General features: G+C 36.0%; 5 protein-coding genes across 14 annotated transcripts; 2 read left to right on the forward strand and 3 right to left on the reverse strand.

The window, feature by feature from the left end:
* Positions 1-960: 960 nt before the first annotated feature.
* Positions 961-3,101, reverse strand: LOC111469159 (IRK-interacting protein-like). Its single transcript, XM_023114422.1, has 2 exons — positions 2,762-3,101; positions 961-2,688 (listed from the first exon to the last, which is right to left on the reverse strand). Exons 1-2 carry the CDS (start codon positions 2,906-2,908, stop codon positions 1,330-1,332), a joined length of 1,506 nt encoding a protein of 501 aa, XP_022970190.1. The 5' UTR covers positions 2,909-3,101; the 3' UTR covers positions 961-1,329.
* Positions 3,102-5,905: 2,804 nt separating this feature from the next.
* Positions 5,906-8,957, forward strand: LOC111469162. 7 transcript variants are annotated; one of them, XM_023114429.1, is made up of 7 exons: positions 5,906-6,210; positions 6,375-6,496; positions 6,582-6,669; positions 6,758-6,849; positions 7,511-7,596; positions 8,073-8,645; positions 8,769-8,957. In XM_023114429.1, exons 2-6 carry the CDS (start codon positions 6,391-6,393, stop codon positions 8,322-8,324), a joined length of 624 nt encoding a protein of 207 aa, XP_022970197.1. In that variant the 5' UTR covers positions 5,906-6,210; positions 6,375-6,390; the 3' UTR covers positions 8,325-8,645; positions 8,769-8,957. The 7 variants fall into 7 exon arrangements, with proteins under 7 accessions (XP_022970197.1, XP_022970198.1, XP_022970195.1 ...); XM_023114430.1 differs by having other exon boundaries at positions 6,382-6,496; XM_023114427.1 differs by having other exon boundaries at positions 5,907-6,303.
* Positions 8,958-9,470: 513 nt separating this feature from the next.
* Positions 9,471-10,511, reverse strand: LOC111469161. Of its 2 annotated transcripts, none has more exons than XM_023114426.1 (2): positions 10,310-10,511; positions 9,471-10,212 (listed from the first exon to the last, which is right to left on the reverse strand). In XM_023114426.1, the coding sequence occupies exons 1-2, from the start codon at positions 10,367-10,369 to the stop codon at positions 9,622-9,624; spliced, it is 651 nt and encodes a 216-aa protein (XP_022970194.1). In that variant the 5' UTR covers positions 10,370-10,511; the 3' UTR covers positions 9,471-9,621. The 2 variants fall into 2 exon arrangements, with proteins under 2 accessions (XP_022970194.1, XP_022970193.1); XM_023114425.1 differs by having other exon boundaries at positions 9,471-10,224; positions 10,310-10,510.
* A 2,537-nt stretch (positions 10,512-13,048) lies between these two features.
* LOC111469163 (40S ribosomal protein S13-like) lies at positions 13,049-15,308 on the forward strand. Of its 2 annotated transcripts, XR_002714826.1 has the most exons (6): positions 13,049-13,200; positions 13,302-13,374; positions 13,486-13,624; positions 13,703-13,889; positions 15,019-15,152; positions 15,183-15,308. XR_002714826.1 is itself a non-coding variant. In XM_023114434.1 (5 exons), the coding sequence occupies exons 1-5, from the start codon at positions 13,178-13,180 to the stop codon at positions 15,050-15,052; spliced, it is 456 nt and encodes a 151-aa protein (XP_022970202.1). In that variant the 5' UTR covers positions 13,049-13,177; the 3' UTR covers positions 15,053-15,308. The 2 variants fall into 2 exon arrangements, 1 of the variants encoding a protein (XP_022970202.1); XM_023114434.1 differs by having other exon boundaries at positions 15,019-15,308.
* A 588-nt stretch (positions 15,309-15,896) lies between these two features.
* Positions 15,897-21,804, reverse strand: LOC111469170 (maspardin-like). 2 transcript variants are annotated; one of them, XM_023114441.1, is made up of 8 exons: positions 21,580-21,804; positions 21,169-21,294; positions 20,322-20,420; positions 19,516-19,669; positions 17,836-17,897; positions 17,036-17,143; positions 16,663-16,803; positions 15,897-16,566 (listed from the first exon to the last, which is right to left on the reverse strand). In XM_023114441.1, the coding sequence occupies exons 1-8, from the start codon at positions 21,655-21,657 to the stop codon at positions 16,165-16,167; spliced, it is 1,170 nt and encodes a 389-aa protein (XP_022970209.1). In that variant the 5' UTR covers positions 21,658-21,804; the 3' UTR covers positions 15,897-16,164. The 2 variants fall into 2 exon arrangements, with proteins under 2 accessions (XP_022970209.1, XP_022970208.1); XM_023114440.1 differs by having other exon boundaries at positions 17,836-17,944; positions 19,527-19,669; positions 21,580-21,803.
* Positions 21,805-22,594: the final 790 nt, after the last annotated feature.

Genomic DNA, 22,594 nt, shown 5'->3' on the forward strand with positions numbered 1-22,594 from the left:
AAGAAGAAAAATATATTTAATTTATAGAAAAAGTAGGGTTGAAATTAATATTTAATATAATTAAATATATATTTATTGTAGTCAACTAATAATTAATATATATGAGATATATTATATATTCAAATATATTATTTCAAATTTGTTAAAGATTTTATTAAAGTTCCCATAAATATAACTATTGGGTTGAGACGAATGAGCATGTTATAGCTGAAAATATGTTGTCACTATTCAAGTTAGCTATGAAGATGTTGTCACTATTCAAGTTATAGTCGAGAATATTTTCGGGAGAAAGCTCTATATCTCGTGAAAAAATGAAGTTTCGTTTGGTTGAAATACATTCAAGAAACTTCATATCCACAATTTTAATATTAGTGATTAATTTAAAATCAAATTAGGATCTAATATTTCTATTCCATAAATAGTTCATTCCCTTCAAAAGCATGATTAGGTATCATGATGATTAATATTTTACTGTCGTCTCTATTAATGATGTGAACCATGAATGATATATGTATATTGCTAGGCAAAAACGACTAGGAGTACCTCTAATCGTGAACTTGGCTCAACTATTGAGGGTCTGCATAGCATTTTGTATGGAAACTATTAACCGGTTGCTAGTTAATCCACTAGGATATGCATTTGTATCTATCTATATGACTATGAGATGATATAGATACAGTTGAGTCCTAAAACAAATGAACCTTTTAGAGACGTATAAATATGAGTGGGGTTGATTACAAGATCTCCTGCTAATTCTTAGTTGTGAACTTGTTCAGATAAAGACAAGGACCACATTGGTAAACGAACATTGCCAGACATGATAACTCTCTCCTACCCAAGATTAATAGGGAAACCCCAACTAAAACCTATCATAGAAATTGTCTCAATTGACAATGTTCATAGTGGTATGCGATAATCATGAATTGGAATGAGGACGAGGTGGTGCATCGAGTACCTATGAACCAAGGAGAGCCCTTGGTTGAAGGATGATTTTTTTTTTTTTTTTTACCATGGGAGAGAAAAAAAGGCATAAGCAGTAAAGACAAGAAAAGACAAGGGTTAAGAGAGAATTATGAATTCTAAGTTTTAAAAGATTGAACAGAGTTGCAGAAGAGACGGCAGCTTCACTCACATGGTGGCGCCCCCTTCTTCTTCTTCTTCTTCTTCCTTGGAGGATCTGTGTTCTTAAATAAAATGGCATTAATATTATTATGATTATTATTATTAGTCTTCAATACTAATTAGCAGACCACCAAACTACCAACTCTAGAAATCACATCTTCGTATTGCTACTACAAAGAAATCAAAATGACCTACAAACAAACCAGACTACGGTGACAATGCGGCGGCGGTTGCAGCGGCAGCGTTATACCTGCACAACACCTTGCATTTGACTACGCTGCCGTATACATAGAAACCAGGGGCGATCATTATTCTGACCACCGACGGAATCAGCTTTCTGGCCTTCTCTCCGCTCATGTCCTCCATGTAAACGGAATCGAAATCCGCCTCTTTCTCCACTCTGAAAATCGGCAGATTCGGATGTACGGAGTTTGCCAGGAGGTGTAGAAGCCACACGCTCTTTGAAGCGCCGAAGAACGCCTGCAGTAGCGGCTCCGGCCAGGCTCTGTTCCATCCCAGCATCGCCACGATCTCGCTCATTTTCCGGTCACAAAATCGGCTGAAATCCTCGCTGAAATGCTTCGTTCCCTTGCTTAGAACCTCCTCCCACGTTAATTCATGGAGAAAATTGAAACATCCGAAATTCGCGTCGCATCTTTCAATCGGATTGAGAATCTGAGTCGAGGCGTTCTTTTGAAACCCTACCGATTCGAAATCCTCGAAGAGAGCTTGGTTGAGGAGAGCTTCCAGGTAGAATAGCAAACTTCTAGGGTTCTTCGAGAACGAGATTTTGATATTGTAAGGTTGAAGAAGAACGGATATTCGTTCATATACTTTGGCTCCGACGTGACGGAGTTGCAGAGTGAGTGACCGGCTAAGAAGCCGAATCGACGATCGAGATTCCGATACTGAAACTAAGAAATGTTCTATTACTTGCTTCTGATTCATCTGTTGTAAATCCTGGATTTGATGATAATTCCCAATTTGGCAAGGCGAATTGCCGCTGCATTCTTCGATTCCGGATTTCAAACTGTGGCAATACGTCTCCAGTTTGTTCAGTTTCTTCTCCAGTTCAGCCATGGCGTATTTTAATCTAGAAGCTTCCATAATCGCCTCGTCTCTCTTCCTCGTCGCCTGAACTAGCTTCTGCGAGAGCTCCGTTACGGCAGTCCTCCATTGCTCCTCTCGAGCCGTTAGGGCGGAAGATTCATTAATCGATTTCGGACTCCTCCGCGTTAATGACGAAATTAATGATTTGAAAATCCCATTAGGGCTCGCCATGGAGAAATATGTCTGTTTATTAACGCCATTGTTGTTATCCAGAGGAACGACGGAGAATTTCTCCCGCGCGTGAGGACGACACCGGTTGCAGGAGACCGGGCCGTCGGAACTCGACACGGAATCCGACTCCGACTCGGACCGTTTCTTAACCGTCTCACGATTGAGCGGTGTAGAGTGAGGGTTCGGACTCGTTCCCCGGTCCGTACATCCAACAGCGGCAGTGTTCTGAGTCCGATTGTGAGCAGCAAACTCGTCCTCCCGTTCTTCCCTCTCGCATTCTTGAATCTGCAATGAAACTCATGATATTCCGTATAAGAAAAGAGGGGGAATCTTAGAATTTATGGTTTGAGAGACTCACCGGCGTGAAGTGGGGGCGTGAGTGGTGTGTCGGAGCAGCAGAGGAGGATGAAGGAGAGGAATGGAAGGAAGTCGGTGAAGGAGGCGCCATGGATGAAGAAAAACAAGAGGTAGTTGGGAGAGGAGGAGGTGGAGGAATTAAGGGCATTGGCTCGGTGTTTCGTTGTCTCTCTCATTTTCTCGGGCTGCAGTTTCGTCGTGTTGTAATCATGATTATGATTCACAGACAGAGAGATAAGAGAGCTTCTCAACCCTAAGAGATTAAAAACAAAACGCTCTGAAACTTTCTGGGTGCCGAAGACCGGAAAATGATAACTCCTATGGAACCAATTTTCCATTCCCCCAAATTATTAACATCCTTAAATTTATAAATCCAAACTTTTATTTTATATAAATTTGAATTTTTGGATAAATGTAATGAGTCCAAACTTTAAGTGCACGAGTATTCCGTAGATTAAATAATGATATATAGTTCAGAAAAGCAAAAAACTAAGAGATTCAAATATTAGCCTTATTCTATTCTATTTTATATTGTTACACGGCTACCCCTAGATTAGAATATTCCCCCAATCCCTCATTTTTCCACCTTAATTATTCTCATTTAAGCTTTATTTATAATATTCCAATACAAAATAATATCATTATCACATGAACCATTAGACTTCCCATCTCTAATCGCAACGACCCAATTAAGCTAGGTTGAGCTTAGTGGGGTAATAAGTAGTATTCCGTAAGCCAGAGTGTAGGTTTTCTTCGTCTCACTTTTTGGATAGGCGCACCTAGACAAAAAAAGGTGAGCATCGGTGAAGGAAGGTATAAGGATGATGGGTCGATGATTAGCGGCTGATTCCTGAGGATGATGAAGCTATTGAATTTATTAGTAGGAAAGAAGATAGGGGGAGGTGGGGATAGGGAAATAAATGAGGAGGGTAGAAGTGTTAAATGAAAAGGGATTGGGAAGCATTCAATGTAAACAACTGCTTCATCTCGCCTCATTAATTATAAGAGCTTATATTTAAAGTGGACAATATCATATCATTATAGAGGGTCGTGTTCATCTAATCAATTTAATTCTAATTTTCAATTCAATTTTAATATCAAATTTTAAAACATACTCTATGATTAGGTTCTAAATTATATTATCAAATGGATCATTATTTAAAAACTAATTATTTATACCAAAAGTCAAACAATACCTTTATGAATCCACATTAATGGGTATCCACTTTTTCCTCCCAAAATATGAACACTGTTATATTTTCTTGGGGGACGGAATCATAAAAGGATAATTTCAAAAATATAAAATAAAAAAAAATAATTTTTCAAAATATATATTAAAATTTAAATGTTGGAAGTAAATAAATAAATTTATTAAAGTCAATTTCATCAAATTTATTAATGCCTAGAAATAAATTAAAATTAGGCTAAATTTTAAAAATATCTCCTTAGAAAGCTTTATTAGATATAAAAAAAATAATAATAATACTTAATAAGGTATTTATTCCCTATAAACATTTAAAGGAATAATTAATTTTTTTTTCGATATTTTCTTAATCATATATTTTGTGATCTATTAACTTAAATAAGTTATAATTAATAAAAAAAATACAAAATTGAGTAATTAATTCCTCCCATTTAATATATTTGAAAATAATTATTTTACGTTAATTAGGTCGGTTTTACAAAAATCTAATGTCAATTAGCTGGATGATTAATTAACTTCAATCATTTGCTCATTAAACTCGGCTAAAATCGATTAGCTGGATGTAAATGTCATAATATCCTTTTTAGCTTAAATAAAAGTTAATTTTATAGCATATAATATGCAGTTTATCCACTAATTATATTTGAACCTAATGTTTGATTTAAATCATCATATTTATATTTAAAAAAATATTTATGAAATGTAGATCCATTGAATCATAAAAACTATCCACAAGGACTATGTGCAAACAAGGCTAACTAAAACACCCACGACCAACTGAATCAAGATGTGTACACGTGCTCAGCTTCAAAGGGAAAAAGGCTACAAAAGGAGAAAATAAGGTATTATGATTCGAAGAAGAGTTGAAATAAAAAGAACATTTCGACCACATTATAACTAATTAATTTCTCTTTGATCATTAAGAGTGTTAAATTATGATGTTTAGTTTCTCTTGTAGGAGAAGAATTATGGGAGAATTGGGTGAGCGTCTCATCCATCAGCATTGCATTCTGACGCAGCTGCCTGGCCTTGGGCTCTCGCGGCTGGTCCTAATTTATAACGGAACCCAGCCCCACCCAGAGACGCAGGCCCCAGCCCTTCTGCCACTGCAAGCAGCCTTTGCCCCCAAACCCTGGATTGGATCTTTGTTGTATTCTCCCGCATCCGCATCACCGCCCCCCACTTGCATTTGACTCCCACGTAATCCCCTTGTGGCACCCCACCTTTCTCAAGAACCAACAAATGCAAACCAACCCACTCAAATTTACACTCATATCTCCCTACCCAAGTTATATATGGTAAGTCGTTGTTATCTCTCTCTTCCTTGCTTATATAACATCTCTTTCTAAAATCTCTCTCTACCCTCCCTCGTTTTCTAAAATCTTCTTTCAAAATCGAGGCTAGAGACTCGATCATATGTCGCTTGGCCGTAAGCGACGCAAGAACAAATTGGCTTAGCTCACTTGTCGTTGGAAAGTGAGTGCCGCACAATCGCTCAATCGGATAAGTCTTCGTGATAATAGAGATGTGTTCCTTCGTTGTAGACTCATGACAGCCAACTTGGTACTCCTTCCCAACGATTCTCAACCATTCTTGACCGTCCATCACATAAACACTGATTGTGATGCATATATATATATATTATTTTGAGTTATTGTGTTAAAAATGCGACTAATCTTCAACATTAATTAAATAAAAGGAAATCGAGAATACAGAGGCAATGTCCTAATCCGATTAAGGTTGTTTTCAATGAAACCAAAAGAAAAAACAAGCAAGTTGAAAATTGTGGTTCAAATCGGAAATGTTTGCTAAAACTACCCACCTAAGTGTTTGTGAAAGTTCTGGATATTGCGAGTTTGGTCGAATTTGAACGAAATATAGGGCATAGCAAATAAAATCCTTTTAACACTAACAATTAACAATGGGTATTAATTGGTATTAGAGTCATGATCGGAAGCATGTTTGTGGAATCTGGAGTGACGCCTCCCACAGTCGGATATTTCTTTGTTTCTTTCTTCCATTTTGAATTCTTTTCTCCTAATTATTCCAAAATGTTTCTTATCGGCTCTGAAATCAGAATTCCGATCATCTTTGCGCCTTGTTTTCGATACCGATTCCGCCGTCCGTGATTTTTCATCGGTTCGCTTTGCGAGATCAGGATTCAGGAGCAGCAATGTCTTGCAATGCGTGCAAATTCTGCACGGCGCTGGGTGCTTTGGTTTCGATTATGATCCTCTATGTTCTAGGTATAGTCGATCTCTCCTATTACGCTCTGCTCGTCGTCAACTATGGTCCGCCTCTCTTAGTTCTAGGGACCTAATTCTTCCAATTTCTTAAGAGTACGAACTTAGGATTAGTTTGTACATTTGCTTTTTTTCTTCATTTGTTTCTGCTGAGACGAATTTATTAGCTTGTAGAATAGCGTTATGCAGAGAATAGAGTATCTCTGGGATTCTTCTTTTCGGTTTGCCAGAATAACACAAAAGAGAATAAACACTTTGCCTAATTCTGAAGTTGGAATGATGTGTTGTGGTAATATTTGTGTGTTCATCTTTAGAATTGCAAATGTATATTTCATAAAGCTTTAAACCTTCAATTTACCTATCTGTTTATGTAGTTGGTGATGCTATTATGGAGCTACTTTTCTGTTGTTCTAACAAATCCGGGGTGTGTTCCACCGCCCCGTTGCCATCACTGTTTTGTTTGTAAGTTCTTTGATGTTTTCCTATAGAAGTTTACTATGATTCTAGCTGGTAAACACGATATAAGTACTGATTATGTTTTGTTTGGTAGGTGGAAGGTGTGTATTGAAACTGGACCATCATTGTGTGTTGGTCGTCAATCGTGTTGGAGCAAAGAACTACCTGTACTTCCTGCTATTATTGGCTTCCTTCTGATCTCTAGTTCCTTGTTTCCATGGTTCTCGTTGTGTTGGATGCTCGCTTATGATACCTATAATGTAACAACCCAAGTCCACTGCGAGCAGATATTGTCCTCTTTGAGCTTTCCCATTTGGGTTTCCCCTCAAGGTTTTTAAAGTGCATCATCTAGAGAAGTGAACAAGTGCTAGCTAGGACGTTGGGCCCCGAAGAGGTGGATTGTGAAATCCCACATCGGGAGGAGAACAAAACATTTTTTATAAGGGTGTGAAACCTCTACCTAGCAGACGCGTTTTAAAAATCTTGAAAGGAAGCCCGAAAGGGAAAGCCCAAAAAAGAGAATATCTACTAGCGGTGAGCTTGAGCTGTTACATATAATATCCCGTTCAAAAATAAATGATGCCTCTTATATAATCATGCATGGGTGGATTCTAGTTCTTCGGCAATTTGTCGTTGACATAACCTGACATTATAGATATTCTAAATGTTCTATAGAGATGTTTTCTGATTGCGTTATGGTTGCATCATTTCACTGCTCGTTTGTTTTTATGATCTGTGTAAGACAAACGTTTTATCCTTTGAGTAGTTGAAAATGTTTCTTCTTCTTGTTTCAATAGTTAAAATATTTCAACATTCATCTCTAATTTTAGCTGCTTGTTCCATACAGTCTTGAATTTACCATTTGCACCGAGTGTTATGAGTTTTCTGATATTGCACGTATCACTGGTAGCAGTCAATACCACCAGAGTTGAGGTAAGGCCTTCTAGAAGTAGTATTTTGTTTGCTTTGCTTTTAAACATTTAACAGGGGCTGAATTGGTCTATTGGATATTTGATTCACCATTGCTAGGTGTCACGTTCATGTTTGTCCAAGGCATATTTGTCCATGGTTGCATGACAAACTCCTTGTGTTGTACCACTTTATTGCTTTCCTAAACCGTATTCATGATGTATAGTTTCTTTATTGTATTTTCCAAGTGTATGACGTTTCGAAAAAAATCATGTCTACATCTGGTAGATCAAGAATGCCTTAGAATGTACTATAGGGGGATGTGATTAGTCGTCAATTCTTCCTATCCGGAATTATACAGTATCTAAGCTGTTGTGTTGCTTTCTTTGCTTATATCCTATAACACTGCTTTCTTCATTTCTCTCAATCTTGCTTTCAAACAATCTTTCTAAAATCCCTCTCTGCCCCCGTTTTCTAAAACCTTCTTAAAACAAGGTTAGAGGCTCGAATATACGTCGCCTAATCGAAGGCGACATGATTTCAAGTTGGCTGACTCACTCAGTGGTGAGAGTAAGTGTCGCATAACCGCTTGCAAGCATCTTGTAAGAGTGCGATTGTTACCGCAAGCATATGAGAAGAAAACCACTAAAAAAATGGCACCATGGCCTTGGTCACCTAAAAATTTTGAGCTGGTATCTTCTTCACAACTCACTGGCCTCTTCCTTGCTGACATTCGCTTATTCACTTATTGATGGTAGACTTATCTGTTGGTGGGTAGACGCTAATTTTACCATATTCATGTCCATATTTAGTTACAAGCTACCCAAGTTTGTAGAGGCTTGTTACTCTCTCACCAGCGTTGCTTCCTCTAGTACTTACTCTACTGCTCTCAGCAGATCAAACTCCCCTATTTCTCATCTCTTGTAATATGCTGGAGTTCTTTTGCCTGTGATACTAAATGAATTCATGATTCAGGTGTTGAGAATGGATTAGAAGTACTGGTTTATCACTGCAGCTTCTCAAGATGACCTAAAGCAGAAGCATAATCTCCAAGGCATCGAATATCCAATAAGGTCAGACTTGAATCTACTTCAGGAATTCTAAAATCTATCTCAGAGTTTAATTCCAAAGATTTGGTGGATTATTATTAGTATCAATTTGTTAAATTGCTTGATCTATTCAACCTCATATTACAGTGAGTCAGTTAAGGATGGCCAGGGCTGCGGCGGGTTCCCTCCATGTGCATGTGAAGGGAGGAAAGACAGAACTGGCGTCAATAAGTTGGAGCTTGAAAAACAAAATCTCCGAAACTCTGACCATGTATTAAACGATGAACTACGAGATGGAGAGAGAGAGAGATAGGAGAGATAAATTGTTCATTAATTATCTTTTTTATTAACATGTAAATTAATTTAATTGCTTTAATTTATTGTTTATATTATTAATGAATTGTCTACTATAAATAGCTTAGTTAATTAAAATATTTTAAAATTAAGTCTACTAATTTAGATTATTTTTGCATAAGATAAACCTATATAATAATTTCATATATATTTATCTTATTAGGAGAGAGTTAAGAAATGTGCATGAAATATTTGATGGTTTTGTTATATTTATTTGTATTTAAAATTTTAAAAATATAGAGTGAATTTCAAATTGTTTAATATGGGGGCCAAAAAGTAAAGTTAAAGATGAAGAAAAATTTGGTAGAAAATTCATCATGATGGAATTTTATTACTTTTTTTTTATAAAAAAATGATTGAAATTTAATTATACATTTAATTCTCAAACATTAAATAATTACATTCTAATTTAATATTGAACAATCATTTAACATTATATGGCCGTATTTAAAATAGCATTTTGTTAATCTAAAATAGAGATATAAAAAAATCATATAATGATGCAATAAATTTGAAAGTGAATTTGATAAATACAATTTGAAAAAAAAAAAAATAGACAAAGAAAAATAGAAAACTTCTATTATACACAAATGACAAAACTGTATTCACAAGGGTGGAAACGACACCGTTTGGCGTGGAAGAGAAGTCACTTCCGAATGACAAACTCCTCCCCTGATCGTCGATCAACATGCTTAATCCACTTTCCCTTCCCTTCGCCGGAACCTGAATTCGCTCCGCCCGCCGCCACATGCGCTATATCCAAACCCTTCCCCACCGGCAGAAACGTCGATCGAACCAACCGCCGCGTACCGTTATCCGTAACATTCTTCCATCTGAAACTCGAATCGCTTCTCGAGTTCGCGTTCTTGCAAATCAAAACTGCGCCTCTAGAACTCAGATTCGCCAGTTTCAGAACTCGACTGAAATTCCTCCTCTGGCTATCCACCACCATAAAATCTATACCTACCAGTCCATCCATCACCTCCTCCGGCTCTCCAACAATCACTTCAGGCACCGATCCTGCTCTCTCCATCGCTCTACAATATTCTCCCCTCGATCTCTCATCAGGAACCACACACACGTGTCTCCCTCCAACGTGACGTCGAGCCACCGCCAAACCTATACTCGTCGCAATCGCTCCACCGCTGGACCACGTCTCCACAATGAACTGCGCACTCCATCCCGCCGCCATCGCGGAAATCAGTTCCGCAACGCCAGATTCTTGTTGGAGATCACACTTCACATAAAACTGAAATAAATCAATCATAAGCTCCAGAAAATCGCAAAAAGAAAAAACGAAACAGAAATCGGAAATCCGGAACAAAATCTCTTACAGATTGAACGGTGTCGATGTAGGCTTTGGAAGCCGTCTCAGGGGACCAAACAAGCTTCATATCAAAATCTCCAGTGCAATTCTTTTCTCCGCCGATTGAATTCAAAATCTAGGGTTTTGTGTCGCTCTCTGTCGCAGTCCCGCTTCCGTTATAGTGCAAACAGAAACGAGTTTCCTTTTGTGAATGGGAAAGATACCAATTCGGGGGTAGGGTTTTTATTCTCTGAAGGCATCAAATAAATAAAAAATAAATAAAAAAGATATGTTTGACCGTTGACTTTTGGCACATTTTTTCCGACGTGGATAGATTAGATTACCACCGTGGTTTTCTTCGTTCTTCCCCAAATTTGTCAACCAATATCTCAAAAATAAATAAATAAATAAATTGTTGGATTACACTAAATTTAAATATATCGCCGACCTTCAACTTAATATTATATATTATTTTTAAAAAAATCAAAATTATGTTTTTTTTTTGTCTTTTTAAAAATAATAATTAAAAAAAAAAAACAGTTAGGTTACCTAATTAAAAAAAGGGTGTTTGCAAACGTGGCCGAATTTTAAGAATGTAAAATTAAAAGTAAGATTTGTTTTATAACTAAAATCAATTAAAACCTGTGAAGATTCTACTTTTATGGGAGGTGACCTAAAATATGCTTATAGGTTTGGATGAATACAGTGAATGTATTTAATACTAAGCATCATACCTTTTAATAGTCTCCGCCATTTGTCCCATTTTCCTCCCCATTTCATTAACCAGTTTCGTGTTAGAGATGGAAACTATCGGAGATAGTTATAAGATGATATCCTTCCATATATAATGAGATAATTTGTACTATTATCTTGTCTCGTGTTTCTAGATATTCTTTACTCATTTTTTTTTGGGTCATTAATAAAAAAAACTCTTAAAATTTATATTGTCTAAAAATGTCTGCTGTCATTTTTTTTAGAGTTTGTGAGTATTTTTAACCATTTTTAGTTTTATATTTTTGAAAAGTCAGATTGAGTTGAAAAAATAAATAATATTTAAAACCTTAAAAAAAAAATTAAAGAGTAAATAGAAAATAAGAAATAGAGTGGAAGCATCGAGAGAATTTCCTATAAATATTCAAAGTAGAGCCGGTTCAATTAAGCCGACCCATGCGTTAGAACTAGCCAGCCTTGACTTTTTTCTTTTATTATTTTCCTTAAAAAACATTTTTCCTTAATTATCTTCAAAGAATTTGTCTATGTGAGACGGATTCTTTCCATTTTCCTACCAAATTTATGTTTAATCATGTTTTCCAAGTTGTTGGGGGGATGAAGAAAGGATTCGTGGACCATTCTCGAATTTAAACTCGGGACGGAATCAGGCTCCACTCAGTGTGTATGGCCCAAGATGATCGTCTTTGTGCAACCCAAAATGTGAATTGTCAACGTGACCCAATGAATGATGCACAACCTAGTCTAGTGCGTTCGACCCATGCAGATCATGCATACACTAATGACCTTATTGTTGATAACTCCACAAAGGATAACTTCATTATAATTCGTAAAACTTAAATCTAATTTAAACATAGCGTTGTGGACTCTCAAATGTACTATTAAAACACGTAAAAAATTAAATGGGTCTTACTTTTCGATCTACCAATTAAAAAACGACAAACCATGCATCCAGTCAACGAAAGAGACCCCACACATAGATCATGATAGAAAATAAATTTGATAGATACGAGGAAGTTTCTAGGAAGAGAGAGAGAGAGAGAGAGAGAGAGATTTGGGAGGATTGAAGATTTTGAATAACAAATTAATCACGAGATTCAGGTCGGTAGGGCTGGCAATGGCGAAAGCAAAGCAAATTCATCATCAAACTTTGACTAAGTATGCAGACCGCCCACTGTTCCCTTAGTTCACAAAACCAAACCTAATAAATTCATGTCACTGTCTGAATTCAACAATATCCCATGATCCTATGATGTTCCATTATGATTATATTAATTCAAGTTGTATGATGCCGATGGACACAACTGTTTATTAAAGTCCTGAATTGACTAGTTAAGAAGAAAATACGAGAGTTTATATTCAAAGTGGACATAACATATTCTTGAGGTTTATTAGAAAAAAAAAACTTTTTTTTTTTTTTTGTGCGATCGACGTTGAGATACTATAATTTATATTTGAAGTGTCTTCTTTCGGTTGTATTTTTTAAAAATAAAAAATTAATATAATAAAATAAAATTTGTTTGGATTTAATAATAAAGTTTGGGACCCAATAAGCTATTGCATAAACCTAACACTTTATATAATAAAGTTGAATTAATTGCAAATTTAAGATAATTTAATTATGATTGGAAATTTGGTAAGCATCAAAACATTAGGCGCGTCTAATCAATAATCATTATAATTACCTTTAAGCAATGGATTTATTATTATTATTTTAATATTAATGCGCTACGGATGCCAAATGCTATAATGATTAAAAATACATTATAAATTTAAATTTTATTAACGAAAATTAAAATTGAACAATATAAAGATTAAAATAAAATGAAATAATATAAAACGAATTTGCTAATTATTATTATTATTTTTTTGAAGTTTTGCAAATACAATTAATAATTTTGAAAACAAAACTTCATATATAATTATTCAATTAAAATAAAATTAAATGTATATTTTAAAAATACATAAATAAGGAGCGGTGATGTAAATGTGGGCTTCAAAATGAAAGCCCAATACTTGGAGCTACAGAACGATCACATTCCAGTGACAGTATAAAAGGCTCTGCGAAGACCTTCTAGGGTTTTGGTTATTTGGCCGTCGCGGAAGAGCAGCTCTTATCCAACTGAGAACTAGGGCCACCAGAGTTCCGCTGCCGTAGACGATAACCATGGGTCGTATGCACAGTCGTGGGTTTGTTTCTAATCCTCCATTTGTTTCTGATTCATTTCGATTTCATTTGTTGAATATGGATGAAATTATTCACAACATTGACTCTATTTTTGCATTTACAGTAAGGGTATTTCTGCCTCTGCATTGCCCTACAAGAGGACGCCGCCGAGTTGGCTCAAGATCTCTTCTACTGATGTACGTGATTTCTTGACACTCTTATTATTATCTGTTTGCCTGACAGTGAATGCTGCGGGAAAGTTCTGAGTCTTTTTTTTTTTTTTTTAATCTGTTGAAATTTGAATTTAGGTTGAAGATAATATCTGCAAATTTGCGAAGAAGGGCCTAACCCCTTCTCAGATTGGTGTGATTCTTCGTGATTCTCACGGTATCGCTCAGGTCAGAAGTGTTACTGGAAGCAAAATCTTGCGTATTCTTAAGGCCCATGGTATTCTTCTTTTCCATATCTTGTTTGACCTTTGCGTCTGAAATTTTTGTTTGTTTACGAGCATTCTTGTCTCTGTAGGGCTCGCACCGGAGATTCCAGAGGATCTCTATCACTTAATCAAGAAAGCTGTCTCCATCCGCAAGCATTTGGAGAGGAACAGGAAGGACAAGGACTCCAAGTTCAGATTGATTCTTGTGGAGAGCAGAATCCACAGACTTGCTCGCTACTACAAGAAAACCAAGAAGCTTCCACCAGTTTGGAAATAGTAAGTTTACTTAGTACGCTGTTTGGTTAGACTGAGAGTCATTCCACATTTCATATGATCAATCCAAACAATGTAGTTCATGGTTATGGATTGTCTTTGATGTGGTGCTTTATTTTGAAACTATAAAATGATTAACTTAGATTCTTTTTGTACTATAACTATTTTCATTCTAATTTTAAACTGTCCTGCCCCGAAGCTTCTGGTATTAGGCCTGGTCTATAGTTTGGGTTCTTATTACTTTATCTAACTGATCAAAAATCATTTAACTTGTATAACCAGATAAAATTTTATGTTGAAATGTGCTATGGCTTACAATCTATTACTCAAACATCTTACAAGAAGAAAGAATTTGAAAGAAACAGAAAAGAAGAATATTTTGTTTGTTATCCAATGGAAAGTAGTGTGGATTTGTTAGCATTTTTTAAAAAAGAATTTGGGGTTTGTTCGGCATACCTCTCTCTCTGCTATGTTTAACAGAGTGAATATCAAATTTGGAAATGGATGGCCTCAAATTTTAATTGTGCAATAGGGAGTTCTGCTTGTGCATGTACAAATCTTTTTGACTAAATTAGGATTTATACCTTTGTTTTCATGTGAGTTTAGTTTCTCTGAATCTGCCCACTATTTTTAATAACCAGTTGCTAATCAATCATTGCAAATGTTTGTTGGGCTTCAACTTTTGATGAATTTTCCCTTTAGGCTTGTGTTTTAAGTCACATGTTCATGTACCATATGAAATGAGTGGACTTCTACTCTCTCTGCTATGTTTAACAGAGTGGATATCAAATTTGCATTGTGTGGTTTTATTATCAAGGACTGGATGCAATTTTCTTTTGTTTGTGTTCAAGATTATAGTTAAAACGTCCAAAGCTAAATTAGTATTTAGACCTTTGTTTTCATCCAGCTTTAATTTTTCTGTAACTTCTAACTTTTGGTTAGATTCATCTTTTGACCAAGATTTCCCCTCATGGGTCCATAACTGGTGTGCTTTTCTTTCTTGGTTTCTTTCCTTTTATGAATTGTTGGATATAGGCTTCTTAAGAAAAGGGTAGACCTGGTATTTCATGATGCTTACATGTGTCCATGATTGATTATCAACTGCTGTATGACATTTGTTTTTTCGTTGCAGTGAGTCAACAACTGCCAGCACCCTGGTTGCATAATTTTCAGTTAGAGTGATTGGTGGCTATATGACTCCATCTGTGATTGACATCAGTCGTTATAAGGTCAGGTGGTCAGTGAGAGTTGTGGGTTGGTTTTTATTTATGGCATCAGTTTTGACTTCTGTTTTTATTATGGAATCTGTAGCTTCGATCTGTGATCGACTTCAGTCGGTCGGTCATTTGTGAGGTCAGGTGATTCAGTGAGAGTTGTGACTTAGTTTTTATTTATGACATCAATTTTGACTTCTGTTTTTATCTAGTATGGCCAGATTTTAAAAGAAAATCATTTAACACGGTGTTGCTTAGATGGTGGATCTTTTAATAGATTTCTGAATGCAAGTTTGATAATGTTCATTGGATTTTTTCTTTTGATGTCCAATTCGATCGGAACCATCAATCTAGCACAAGTATTCTTCTTATGGACATGCACTACTTTGATTTGAGGAAACAACCGGACCCACCTATGCAAACCATCCTTGTGAAAAATATTTTGATATTTTGTTTTTGGATTCAGAGTTATATGAATTTTGTTGAAATATTCACGAAATGGTTTTGAGTTTATATAACGAAAATCACTAGTGAGTTCTCTATGGATGACAAACAATTCTGAAGTCTCAAGTTTGTCTTCATATTATAATTATCAATCAAGGATGAAAATGTACACTTCATTGCTTCAAACTCGAAACAATTTTTTATCTTTATCAATGAGCTATAATCAAACAACTCATACAACCAAGCTGTTAAATTTTGCACGATTTCTTGAACTATTAATCAATTTTGTATCGTTTTTTTTCTGTTTCTTTAATAATTATGACAGTCCAGAAGAAGAAAAACAATGGAAATGTACACTTCATTGACGAACACTTATAATATATGTTGTTTTGAAGACTGCCGGTCTATTTTTATCTTATGCAAGAGCTACAATATTTCAGCAATAGTGAAATAAAAGGACATGGGAATTAAAATTTACAGCAAATAAGGTTCACAAATGTGAAGGAAAAAAAATCAAATGAATTTTAGAGGCAGCGTGAAACAAACAAAACACGTGACGACATTGAGCACCAGAAAACGTTGATACCCAAGACTATGTGCAGCATACCAGTCTACTACTCCTACCTGTTCGGTATGAATGACAACAGGTGACTTGAACCAGCATCCTTCATGCCTAGCATCAAACAACCTACATAAATCATCTGAACGTAACGTAGTAGTAATACTGCCACGAGCACTTTATTTTCTCCGTGAGTAGATACAAGCATCTCATTAGCCAAATAACAAGCTTCAGCATTGTCAAGTAGACGATCCTCTATACTATGAGGTTCAGGACTCTCTGGGGCTGGAGGTGTTTGGTTTTCGGAAGGTGAACTTCCATTGTGTTCATTGTCATCCTCGTGTGTATCATCATCACCACCTGTTTCATCCTTCTTTTCACTAGGACCACTATCACTATCTGCTTTTGGGATAACCTGAACCAAATCTGGCCGTGCTTCTACCCCAACACGTCTCAAGTGCAGCTGTCAAAGACCATTTAAGATAAGATTGGAGCACATATGAATGTAAAAATGCAAAAAGAACAAGAAAAAAGAAACAGTACTGGGCGTCATATTTACCTGAAGATGCAAGTTTACTTCATCAGGGCGTGAAAGAAATGGGAAATCGCCCCCTGTTTTCAAGTATGCTCTTCTGGCTTCAGAATATCTTTCGTTCAGTTGATCTTTGAGTTGCAGTGGAACCGCACAATAGTCATTTGTCTTTGAGGGTCAAGTAACCGTGTCATGGAAAAAAATAAAAAAAGACAAAGTGAGCGAGAAAACAAGCTATTCAATCACCTTACATAAAATTTTTCAATGCTAATAGGCAGAGTTATCAAGTCAAGCGAGTATCAAACAGACAATTAAATAAAGCATATAGTTTCAGCATCTAATCATGAAATCAAATTACAAATAGAAACTAACGAGTATATCGGAAGTATAGAAGACATACATCCATTATGGTAATAGAGGAATCTGGAAGAAGAAGAGGTCCAATTGAGGCATCATCAACTGTTAGGGTCAGCCTTGAAGCCAAATCTTCTCTAGAAAGCATTTCCACCTGAACTGATGATATTAAATTCAGGGCTAAAGGAACTAGTCAATCAAATTGTATAAGCAATCTGCACAAGTACCCCATCATCTTTAACTGAGAAAAAGATGAGGCCCTAAAGGTGAAGAGAGGAACGTACATACAATTCATATCACAACTAATAAAGCTGCTAATTTATCCATAAGAGGTGTAGATGAGGGACCAAAAATCTCGGAGAACTTGGAAACTATAGCTGAGAAGGTTCAAAACATTATTGTAAATGCAACTTTTATACTGGGAGCTAATACCATGACACAGAATATTAGCGATTCACAACATACTTCATTGGAATTACTAATATATTGACATCCACAAGAAATAGAGAACCATATAGAACTAATCCATTGCCACCTGAACTGTGAGGGGAAGAGAGAGAAAGAGAGAGAGATCCCAAGCAACACAAAGTTTCTTAAAGAGAGCAAGGAGGAGGAATAAAAACTTACGGCTAAAGGTTTAAGACATGAACTAGTTAATTGAGATGGTTGCATTGTTTTCAGAACCAGAAACTAACCCAACATCACTAACTTGCCAAAATGGATGCTAAATGCTAAAAAGAAAAGTTGAGTACGCTTCATAAAATCAATCTTATCAAATAAATGATACTAATAATTAATAACCATGATAATAGTGAACTAAAAATAAGGTTTCAAACTTCAAAGTACCTGAGAAACAACAAAGTCTACAGAATCGGCGATAAAAGGTTCATGCGGACCATCACGAATTCCTGTTAAGACATACCTTTTCAGCAAAAAAGAGGGGGCCCAACTAACACTGCATAAAGCAATACCAAAATCCTGCGAGTTAATATTGAAGGAAAATTTTATACTGAATAACAACAAAAAATTTGAATGTGAGAGATTTTGGATCGGGAACATGTAATTTACAAAGTTAGGGTAGGTCAGAAACATATTGTTACAGCATTAAACCTAAGGCTACAAAAATTGGACAAAATAAAGCTGAACACTCTCTGGAGAGAAATGAAAAAAGTTAGAGGGAGATGGAAAGGGCAAAGGAACTAAATATATATTCCCAAGTCGCCAATATTAAATCCATTGTATTAATGAAGTACAATGTACCTATGCCTTCACTTTCAGATCAGATATTTGCAACTTGATAGTGAAAATGGTCATACATTGCTTTCCAAAGAGTTATAGAGGTCTCCACCTTCATGGGTACAGAAGATTCCTGATAGGATGGAAGTCCAAAATGTGATGGGGGATCAGCAAAAGCCCAGGGACACACATCAAAATGCATTCCCTTCAGGCTGGTGCTTGTTTAGCCTTCTCAGGTAGGAATTGGTAAAAATATTATTCTGTAAATGCAACCAAAGATGACTAATTTTTAAATGGCTCACTAAAGGAGAGTCTCGCAGGGGCCACATAAGCAGTTTAAAACATCCTCCAGGCAGTGATGTGTTCGAAGTATCTGCTACAATAGGGCTGATCAAGAAGCTCAGAAGTTGAATAGACTGTTTGATTCGAGATTCAAAACTTCCAGCTATGTAATCAGAGAGAGATTAGAAGATGGCTAGTATATAGTCCTGCCAGGCATTTTATCATGTAAATCGTTATTCTTTGGCATCTATTAGTATCACAAAATGGATCATCTGGAAGTAGAAAATGCCCAAAAAATCAATTACATTTATTCCTCTGAAAAGAAGCTTCGGGGAAATTAAACACAGCAGAAATGCTAAAAATGGCTATCCATATCTAGCCCTAATTTCTAATTGGCAAACCTTCGTAGAAACAGTTTGAAAGACAAGTCCACTGTTTTGCCACTGTGCTCAGAAGAAGCTTTTGTTACTCTGCAATTAGCTGGTGTTCCCGCTTTCTGGCAAAGGAACTTGAGCAATGTCCATGTGGATTTCATCTTTGAGGAAAATGGGGCTTGTGGTCAAATGCCACAAAACCTTTTCTTTAGGAAGTATGATTATGGAGGAACCATAGAATTTTCGGGGAAGCATCTAGAGATTCGGTAGAAATCTACAACTTCGTCAAATTTTGTGGCATCTTAAATGATGCATTCTTTCCAAATTGTTTCATAACCCTACGAATTTAGGAATGAGAATTGGACATTTCATGTAAGCTCCCATCCCTTGTGGTTGTCCTTCTCTTATACCTCTAATTTTATCGATGGAAGAAGTCTCAAGTGTCTCCACTAGGCATGATAGGAGCATATCTAATTTGTCCAAAATTGCATTTCCAATTTTATAGCAGCAGAGACTATAGTAGTAGACATAGAAAATTATTTGGGCATCAATAACTTAATAAAAAAAGTTATTCAGCTCATAAATCTGTACTCAGTAACGAATAAAATAAATTTAGAAAGAAAAGAAATGGCACCAGGAGCGTACATTGGAGCCCATGGCATTGCTGCAGAAAAACTTTTAGTCTCAATAAACGAATTAGATAATATCAAAGATTTAACACGTCTTGGCCGATGTTGAGCGAAAAGTTGTGCTAGAAAGCCCCCGAGTGAAGTGCCATAGAGATGTATCTGTGAAAAGTACAGATGTTAAGCTTAAGAAGTCTTTAGTTTGCCAATCATTTCAAAACCATGAATATTGTATATAAGTTGCAATAGTGAACAACACAGTCAATATCTATTATACCAAATTGATTAAAAGAAGCAGAAGAGACCTGCAATCATCATAGAAGGCATCTACTATCAATTTGTCACCATATCAAATCTATCACAATGAAATCAGTCAAGAAAGTTACTCATGCAAATTCTTTAGAGGTCATTAGGATAGCCAAAGCCATTATATTACATTATAAATAAAAAAATTCAAATGATACTCATAACCTGAAGTTGGTATTACAAAATTTTTCTTTTTCATGCATACTAAAATCAAAATCTTACCAACTTTATGGAACCTAGAAATATTTCTACTCTGCTCATAGGTTTCGTGGCAATGTATCACAACAAGTCCTAAATAGTGGTTCATGTTCGGCAAAATTTTGTTTCTAGATCACAGCTTAGCTATTTCAACTTAAATATAATAACCTCAACAAATGCACCCATTCACACAGAAAATAAAATGTGAGGCAGATAATATACAAGCGAATAGAATCGAGTTGTATTTATGACAAGAAAGACAAAGGAAAATAAAATAACATTATGAGATTGACATAAGCAAAAACCTTACACGATGAACATCTATAGCATCCAAGAACTTTTCAAATGCTTGAATCCACTCTTGATGATTCCATACACGTGGAATATCAACAGAAATTATCCGATAACCCTGTATGTAAGAAATGATGTAATTCTGCAATATTCACCCAATATATTTGAATGCACAACTTCAGAAGTAATGGTAATAACAGAACACCTTAGATTCACAAGCAAAAACGAAAAGAAAGAAAATATATACGTGAAATCCATAAATTCAATAATGCCACTCAGATAGAAGCAATTCCATATTATTATGTAGGATGAAATTTTTTGACACAAAGGTTATCTACTTAAAAATTAATTGATTTGAGTAAGGGTATCTACAGTCAAGTTATCATAAGCCATAATCTATGCAGCGACCTGTTCGCACAACATGAGAAAGGGTTGAGCTAGTTCTTTTCCCTATCTCGTAGGGAATAGGTAAAGGTCATTCTAGGGAAGCTTTACTTAAAATGCTTATGACATTTAAGAACCTACAATGAAATGGTATACACTGCCCAGAGACATTAGCCTGATGCCTTTATTATACTAAATTCGTTTCTCTACAAGGGAGGGAAAAATGCGGGACCAATTGCATTGATCCTTGAGGAACATTTATAGCTCATGCCGACAGTAAATCTGAAGGATAGCATAAAATAAACACCCTACATAGTTAACGTTCTCTGATCTTGACAGAGCAGCGGAGAACACTGGAATAGAAGACCACGAATCGAAATAGCAATCGAGGACAGGGGCATAGTGGAATAGACTCCCAACATAATTCAAATGTATATATATTTATATTTTTTTGTGAAAATATCCACGTGAAGCAGCAGTACCTTCATTGACAAAAACATAATTTGTTTGTAATAGACATCTGCCGTCCCCGCTATTCCAGGAAGACAGATAAGAGGCGGTACGACTTTCGGACCAAAATCATAGTATCGCCATTGTTTGGTGCCAATCTGCAAGAGTAGACATAATCATCTGAATGAGAATCAAAAGAAAGCCGAAAATGTGATAGTGAAACCTAAAACCGCAAGAGAAAAGAAAATCCTCACTCCTAAACTCAAAAACAACTACCCGGAAACCTTCGTACATCAATAACTATCATAATTGGAAAAAAAAAAAAAACAAGGGAGAAAACAAAGTCGTCGAATGAAATCAATGCAAGTAATTGTAGAATCACAGGGGATAAAGAAAACCCTACGAATTCGAAATCGGAGGAGAAAATCGATAGAGAAACTTACAGGAATCCGGTGAAGAGGGACCTGAGATTTGAAGTAGATGAAATCGCCGGGCGCCGAGGAGACGCCTTTGATTCCCATAATTTGAAAGCTCTAAACCTCTCTGTTCTTCCTCTCAGAATTTCTTGGATTTTATTGGAAGGAGGAATTCGGGTTGATAGCTAGCGAAGCGAAAGCCAGATGGCTGGGCCCACTCTTCCAAACCTATCATTCTTTTTTCACAACAAAACCCCTTCCCCCTTTCCTTTAACCGCCTCTTGCATTTGCTTTTTCCACCTTTTTATTCTTCTCGTTTATGGATATCCCCCAAATTTATTAATTTATTATCAAACCACTCCTCCAACTTTTTATATTTTCAATTTCCTCCCCGATTATTTATTTATTTACTGTCTTCCACTTTGGAAAAACTTATTTTTAGCCCCTCTGATTAAAAAAATGTTTATTTGTTACTTCTTAGGAAAGTTGATCCATAATGTTTTTAGAATTAGGGCAAAATCGAAATTAAAGAGTAAAAAATGGATATTTCTTTTCAAAAAGGAAAATGGTACGTATTGGGCTTGGGCCGGATGCTCTTACCTGAGTAAATGGGCCTGTTTTCTCTCTCCTCTATTTTTTAAAATATAAACATATTCCACAAAATTACCCTTGCAACGGTGGGGTTGCGCCTTCCGGGCTTTCTAGCGGTAAGTCTACGATGATAATAACGATGATGATAGGGACTATGTAAACAAGAAACCCTTACAACCTTATGAACAAATCCTCTCAAAGAATGATAGCTGAGAGAAAAGAATTTTATAGTTTCACTTGTAAATATGAATAAGACACGAAACGAATGGATCAATAAAAATAAGATTTAGGAGCCAACTAAGAAAACTATAAGCAAGTTACTTATTTTTTTTTTCAGATGAAGGCTAGATGGAGATCAAGAACATGCCTGAATTGCAGGGCTTTGGGGATCGAGATGGATCAATGACTTGTATTTCTCATACGTATTTACTAGTTTGTCGTCTATCAATTT

Source organism: Cucurbita maxima, unplaced genomic scaffold, assembly GCF_002738345.1.
Source record: "Cucurbita maxima cultivar Rimu unplaced genomic scaffold, Cmax_1.0 Cma_Scf00038, whole genome shotgun sequence".
Classification (NCBI taxonomy): domain Eukaryota; kingdom Viridiplantae; phylum Streptophyta; class Magnoliopsida; order Cucurbitales; family Cucurbitaceae; genus Cucurbita; species Cucurbita maxima.

Bases quoted from the DNA above. Each gene is read 5' to 3' on its own strand.
- LOC111469159 (XM_023114422.1), bottom strand. From the start codon at position 2,908: ATGCCCTTAATTCCTCCACCTCCTCCTCTCCCAACTACCTCTTGTTTT. The intron at 2,689-2,761 runs GTGAGTCTCTCA...GTTTCATTGCAG, and splicing joins CACGCCCCCACTTCACGCCG to ATTCAAGAATGCGAGAGGGA.
- LOC111469162 (XM_023114429.1), top strand. From the start codon at position 6,391: ATGCAGAGAATAGAGTATCTCTGGGATTCTTCTTTTCGGTTTGCCAGA. The intron at 6,497-6,581 runs GTAATATTTGTG...CTGTTTATGTAG, and splicing joins AGTTGGAATGATGTGTTGTG to TTGGTGATGCTATTATGGAG. The intron at 6,670-6,757 runs GTAAGTTCTTTG...TTTGTTTGGTAG, and splicing joins TTGCCATCACTGTTTTGTTT to GTGGAAGGTGTGTATTGAAA.
- LOC111469161 (XM_023114425.1), bottom strand. From the start codon at position 10,369: ATGAAGCTTGTTTGGTCCCCTGAGACGGCTTCCAAAGCCTACATCGAC. The intron at 10,225-10,309 runs GTAAGAGATTTT...GATTTATTTCAG, and splicing joins ACATCGACACCGTTCAATCT to TTTTATGTGAAGTGTGATCT.
- LOC111469163 (XM_023114434.1), top strand. From the start codon at position 13,178: ATGGGTCGTATGCACAGTCGTGG. The intron at 13,375-13,485 runs GTACGTGATTTC...ATTTGAATTTAG, and splicing joins TCAAGATCTCTTCTACTGAT to GTTGAAGATAATATCTGCAA. The intron at 13,890-15,018 runs GTAAGTTTACTT...TTTTCGTTGCAG, and splicing joins CTTCCACCAGTTTGGAAATA to TGAGTCAACAACTGCCAGCA.
- LOC111469170 (XM_023114440.1), bottom strand. From the start codon at position 21,657: ATGGGAATCAAAGGCGTCTCCTCGGCGCCCGGCGATTTCATCTACTTC. The intron at 20,421-21,168 runs GTACTGCTGCTT...TCTTACATACAG, and splicing joins TTATGTTTTTGTCAATGAAG to GGTTATCGGATAATTTCTGT. The intron at 19,670-20,321 runs GTAAGGTTTTTG...TACTTTTCACAG, and splicing joins ATGCTATAGATGTTCATCGT to ATACATCTCTATGGCACTTC.